At 40.1% G+C, this 6,411-nt stretch overlaps 1 protein-coding gene across 2 annotated transcripts in view; it reads left to right on the top strand.

Annotated features, from left to right (window-relative positions):
- Positions 1-792: 792 nt before the first annotated feature.
- The window catches only part of TTK (TTK protein kinase), a 41,585-nt gene continuing 35,966 nt past the window's right edge, over positions 793-6,411 (top strand). The window contains exons 1-3 of one of the 2 annotated variants that reach the window (XM_070419330.1): positions 793-819; positions 3,236-3,382; positions 5,981-6,203. In XM_070419330.1, the coding sequence (XP_070275431.1) occupies positions 3,238-3,382; positions 5,981-6,203 (368 nt within the window). In that variant the 5' untranslated portion in view covers positions 793-819; positions 3,236-3,237. Of the gene's footprint in view, positions 820-2,004; positions 2,103-3,235; positions 3,383-5,980; positions 6,204-6,411 lie in introns of those variants that run through there. The other variant, XM_070419329.1, reaches the window with a different exon arrangement.

Below are 6,411 nucleotides of genomic sequence, written 5' to 3'. Positions count from 1 at the left end.
TAAGTTAAACTTTATCATAGGTGTGTATGTATAGACAAAAATGTTGTGTATATATAGAATACAATATTATCCATGGTTTCAGACACCCACTGGGGGTTTTGGAACTCTCTAGCCTGTTTCCACAGATTTTGTGTTCTATTCATTGCTATATAATGTGTCAAAACTTCTCTTGGTCATCAGAAAGAAACAGTGCCTACTTTCACAGCTCTCTCAGTACCTGTGATTTAGAATTTGGGACTGAACTTTAAAGCATTTGATGTAGATTTCCAGCAGATGCCCTTAACTTCTGACAAGTTTTCAATCTGGATCCATGTCTGAGTATACATTAAAAAAATATCCTACATCAGAGATGAAAGATCACTTTAACTAGATGATCAAAAACTCCTAAGTCTGTTTTCATTGACCTCTGCCAAGTTAGGTCTTCCTTGTTTTGTATTTAATAGTGTTAGCATGGCATATCTTTTTACATCCTTTTACTTTTATCTTATTTGTCTTCATATTTAAAGTGGATTTATTGCAGCCAAAAGATAGTTGATACTTGGGATTTTTTATCAAATATAAAAATCTCTATCCTTTTAGGAGGTGTTTTTTGATCATGTACAATTAATGTGATTATATAGTTGGATTTAATATATCATTTTCTATCTTTTCTGTTTTTCTTACCTGTTCTTTTTTCCTCATTTGTGATTTTCTGCTTCATTTTGGGTTTATTGAACATTTTAATTTTTCCTATTTTCAATGATTAGCTATAACTTTTGTTTTGTTTTTGCTTTTTAGTGGCTGCTTTACAGTTTCTAGCAACACCATCCAAGATAAAATGTGAGCCACATATATAATTTGTAACTTTTCTTTTTTTTACATATATATGTCTTTTATTGATTTCAGAGAGTTTTCAAAGGAAAGGAGCCTGAAGAATATTATTTGTAGAAAAAAGAATTGGTGGGATAGTAAATTCCTTCCTACTAAAGGCAGTGTTATATGCAATGGTGCAAAGGTGGTGATTAGCCGATCATTTTGCTCTGCTCGGGTAAAAATACATAGCCAGCAGGTATGGAAACATTTATTAAGTAAGGGAGGGCTTTCATGGTGGCTAGCCAGAGCTGGGAAGGCGAGGGTTCTAACAACAGCTTTGGAGTTACCAAGGGACAGCTGCAGCTAGTTTTCAGCGCGCGCGCGCACACACACACACACACACACACACACACACACACACACACAGAACCCAACAACTGTCCTACCAGCGCGCATGTCACGATGCTGGTACAACAGACTTCTCGTTGCCTTAGATCGCAAAGCCACTTAGCAGAGCCCCGCACGGGGGCAGATTACTCGAAAAGTGACCTTTCTCTGATGATTCTTGAGCCCGTAAGTGAGACAGGCTCGGAGGATGAGGGGCTGATGAGCAATCGTGAAGGGCGAGTTCTGCGCACAATTCTGACAAAAGACAGGCCGTGGCTTGGAGGCAAGCATGGAATCACTAAGGGCAGTGGAAGGGCACCAGTGGGAGCTGACACAGGCACTGAGATCTTGAGCTGGCAGCAGGGCTGCGCAGTGAACCATCCTTTCTAGCCGCCTCCTCCCTAAGCCCGGCAGTGAGGAGCGCCGAGGAGGCAGGAATCGGGTGGCGGTCAGGGAGGACTTGCTCTCAGGGCACCTTTGAGGTCCACACGCCGGGAGCAGCGTCCCCGCCCGTTTTCCTCTCCCCGGGCAACTCCCCCCAGGGGTGGCTCCCGCCGGGACAAAAATCTGGCTGATTAAACTGGAAGGTGCAGGAAAGCCGGCCACGAGGCGCCTGCGAACACCTAGCAACTAAGAACCCCGCGCAGCAGCGGAGGCGTCCCCGCAAGGACCCTCCCTGGCCCGGACTCACGGGTCGTAGAGGAAGGGGCGGTGCCGACGCACACCAGCCAATCACGACAGACGCTCCCACGTGACCACCATCGACCAATAGGCGGTCGTGGCATTAGCAGCGGGGAAATTCAAAAGTGTTTAAGGAGTGGGATTTGGAGTCCTTCTTTTCTCCCGGCCTCGGCTTTCCGGCGGGGAGTTCGGCCTCGCGAATGCACCGGGGAACGGCGGCGGCCTGTGAATAGGGCGGGTCGGTAAGTGATGGGGGCGAGGCGGAGGCGGCTCAGCGGGGTAGACCACGTAGGGCGCGGCTGGAGGAGCTGGAGGGGGCCGGGAGGCCTTGCTGCCTCCGCCAGTCCGCAGGGCGTTGCCGGAGAATTTGTTCAGGATCCCGGAAGCCAGAGGTGGGTGTGGACCTCGCTGGGAAGAGGGCCTGGCGGGGCCCCGGCTTGGGGAGAGTTTGGGCGCCCGAGATCGTCTCCCAAAAGACACTTCCTCTCTCGTGTTGTGTTTTAGAACAAGGAGAGGAGATGGTGGCTGTGTTCTGACAGTTACCTCTCGAACCTGACTTGAAGAGGTGATACCGAGAGGCTCAGTTAATCGCCCCCTTTCCATGTTAAACTCGAGGTCACTGGCGGCATTGGTATCAATGACCCGGGGTTAGTGGGTTGATGTTTGAGAACGACAAAGATGAGATCGACGGGAAGACAGCAGATAACTTTGTTGACCAAACATCACCGCCATGCAGATGAGCAAGTGCTCAGTATTGTATGAATACAGTAGGTTCTTGATATTAGAGTGGCTAAATTAGCAAATCAGGACTCTGCCAGAAATGCACAAGAACAAGCCTGTTGATATCCCATTTATCAATAAAGGGCTGTGATGTTGGAGCCCTTGCATTGTGCAGGTTCGCTCACATAAAGCAGGTGACTGAAAGAGTGGTTATTCACATTACCAAAAGGAGTCTTCGCATGTCTATATGTCGCTACCAGAATCCAAACAAACAGTCCATCACATTTTCTTAAATGTCAGCATTTGCAAATGGCCCAGAGAAAATAATTCTGGAAAAAGACTGAAAGGAAGGCATTCAGTATATAGAAGGAAAAAAATGTAACGTTTGTAAGGAGGGGCAGCAATTTCTGTGTTGTGCAGTGGAAGTTCTGTTAGGAAGAAAACAGTAATTAGCCTATTGGTAACCTTGCTGACAAATGTCAAATATATGCATTTTTATGCACATAGCTTCACAAATACTACCTCCATTGGTGTGAACACGTGTTCACAGAGTAATACTTTAGTCTTCTAGGTTCTAAAAGGCTAGTTGTAGTGTTTTCTTCTCTTTAATGCTAGTTAATATAGGAATTATGACTAGTTCATTTTTTTTCCTTAGATATGGAGGCCGAGGATTTAAGTGGCAGAGAACTGACAATTGATTCCATAATCAACAAAGTGAGAGATTTTAAAAATAAATTTAAAAATGAAGACCTAACTGATGAGCTAAGCTTGAATAAAATATCTTCCTCTTCCGATACCACAGGTGAGTTTATTTTTTAGAGTGGCCTCTAAGGTAAAGGAATAAAAAGTTAACTACTGTATGTTCACATAATGTACTTTTCTCGTTAATTGGTACTTACCAAATAGAGTACTGTACACATACTCTATATTTTAACCCCTTTGTCTGGACATATTCCCACAATATTAAAAAAACACACAACTTATCCTTTATTACAGTGTACCCAGAGGTAGTTTTCTTAACTCTCCAATTATTGTCAGCTGTTATTTCTGCTGATATACTTGCTATCAATTGATGTACTATTTTTGTTTTCATTCCTTTTTTGCTGCAAGCAGAAAGTCTCAGCAATCTTAATAAAATTGTGTGTAATTTAAAATCAAACACCCAGTTTTTGATTTGGAGAGTCTTCCTATTACTCTGTTGACCTTTTCCTTTTTCCTCTCTTCTGGCTTCCCTGCTATCTCTCCCATATGCTAGACCAGCTCTTACTCCAGTCCCTTTTCTCTTACCCTCTGCCATAAATGAACACCACTCCCCAGATATCTGCCTATTCTGAAATCCTTTAGGTCTTTGTTCGAAAGTCAACTCACCCATTTAAAATAGTAACCTGCAGGGGTGGGAATGTGTCCTCTTTCTCCCTGTCCTGTTGTTATTTTTCTTCCTAGCACTAATCACCTTATATCTGACTTGTGTGTTTATTGTGTCTCTCCACTAGAGTGTGAGCGCCCTGAGGACATGGTTTTTATCTGTTTTGTTATATTTACACAGCTTAAAATGGTGCCTGGCACGTAGTAGGCACTTCAGTATTTACTGAATGATGAATGAGTGAAAGTGCCCAGATTTTAATACCCAACCGTTATGAAAAGTATTAGCTCAGAAGCCTAATTTTACTACATTCAGATTGTTGAGGTCATTTGAAAACTAACCTTTAGATAAGTTTGTCATATCTATTCCAAATGTTACATGGATGAAGGATTGAAAATAAATGGAAGAATCTGTGATTTCTTCATGATAGCAGATCATATTTACTTGAAACAACCCCGAAACTAATCATTTTGATGTTAAGCAAATTCTTAGTGGAATACCATCATATTTTATCATGTGTATTTAAAAAGCGCTATCAAAGCTTGTACACCAAATTAGATGAGTCCTTGTTTAAAACCCTCAGCTTACTCAAACTTGTAAATACTTAACATATATTGATAATTGGGATGTACAACATTAGATTAAGGATTGAGGAAGACTCAAAGATGTTAAAACCATGGTTTCTAGATGAGAAGAACTTATTAAAGCACTATGCTGTATGTAATGTTTTTGGCAACAAATAAATACTAGCACAATAAATACAATGCTTCAAGTGCTGAATGGAGGTAGAATGGGATACTCAGAGGCATGAGGACTACATCTGCAAAGACACTGTTTTTTAGATATTTTTGCAACCTAATTTGTTAGAAAAGCAATGGGAGGCAAAACTAGAAAATGAAGTTAAGAGCAGATCAGATTAAATTAAAAATAAAGCAAAATTATGAATGTGCTATGTTTTAATAGAAAGCAGAAACAGTAATTTTGTTAGCAAAAGTAAAGATTTAGTCCTTGTCAAAGGTAACTGAAACCGATGGGAGGAAAGATAGTTTCCTAGAATTTAATCATGTTCACTAGTGATTAACGTATCGTAAACGGGAGACTGACATTAATCCAATTTTTTTTTTATAATTTATTGTTGAAAGTATTACATATGTCCCCCTATTTTCCCTCATGGACCCCCTCCAGTCACCCCTTCTTCCCCTCTTAGGCCTTCAGCACCCTATTGTTTGTGTCCATGGGTTATGCATATATGTATATACGGTCTTTGGTTGATTACCTCCCACTTCCCACCTTCCCTCTGAGATTCCGTACTCTGTTCCATGCTTTTGTGTCTCTGGAGATAATGTTGGATTAAAAAAGGTTACAATAGAAATGGGGTAATAAGTTTCTAAGTTTTTAATGAATAAGTCATTAATGAATTTTCTAAGCAAGTTGGTACAGGCGGTGGTGGGAGAGCCTTAGGTTATCTTTGAATAGTTAGGATATTAAAGTAGAATTATGCTATAGCATAACATTTTCTTAGATTACATATAGTTTTTTTAAAACTACTTATAAATAACATTTATTTCCATTTTTTTTCCTTCAAAATACCTAACTTTTTAGAGTACAATATAACCTCATTAAAGATATCAATGCAGCCCTAACCGGTTTGGCTCAGTGGATAGAGCGTCGGCCTGCGTACTCAAGGGTCCCAGGTTCGATTCCGGTCAAGGGCATGTACCTTGGCTGCGAGCGCATCCCCAGTAGGGGCGTGCAGGAGGCAGCTGATTGATGTTTCTCTCTCATCGATGTTTCTAACTCTCTATCCCTTTCCCCTCCTCTGTAAAAAATCAATAAAATATATTTTTAAAAAAAGATATCAATGCAATAAATAAGTTGCTGATATTTACACCAATTGTTAAAGTTTTTAAAAAGAATTTTAAGGAGTTTATGTACATTGATATTGAGAATGTAATTGTAATTTGAAGGAAAAGTGCAATTTGGCATTTGTTTTTATGTCTTTCTTTTGATATGGAATATTTTGTTTCTGTTATTCAGATAATTCAGGAACTGTTAACCAAATTATGATGATGGCGAATAACCCAGAGGACTGGTTGAATTTGTTGCTCAAACTAGAGAAAAACAGTTTCCCGCTAAATGATGTCCTTTTAAATAAATTGATTGGTCGTTACAGTCAAGCCATTGAAGCACTTCCTCCAGATAAATATGGCCAAAATGAGAGTTTTGCTCGAATTCAAGTCAGATTTGCTGAATTGAAAGCGTAAGTATTAATATTTTAACTACATTTAACTAACTACATTACATAGCTATATTACAAAAAAGTAAAATGAAAGGATGTCAGGATTACTTGGAAGAAAATTAATATATTTTTTTGCTTATAATTAGCAAGTGAATAATGTAAACTCTCTTTACTATGTACATATATCAACAAGTTTCCTATTCTTAACTGCCTAAAAAGATTTTTAAAA

The sequence above is a fragment of the Myotis yumanensis genome, unplaced genomic scaffold (genome assembly GCF_028538775.1).
Source record: "Myotis yumanensis isolate MYYU_CA2020_CCGP unplaced genomic scaffold, mMyoYum1.0.hap1 SCAF_6, whole genome shotgun sequence".
Taxonomy (NCBI): Eukaryota; Metazoa; Chordata; class Mammalia; order Chiroptera; family Vespertilionidae; genus Myotis; species Myotis yumanensis.
The sequence above is the reverse complement of the archived record's forward strand: the minus strand, read 5'-3'. Positions and strand labels throughout refer to the sequence as shown.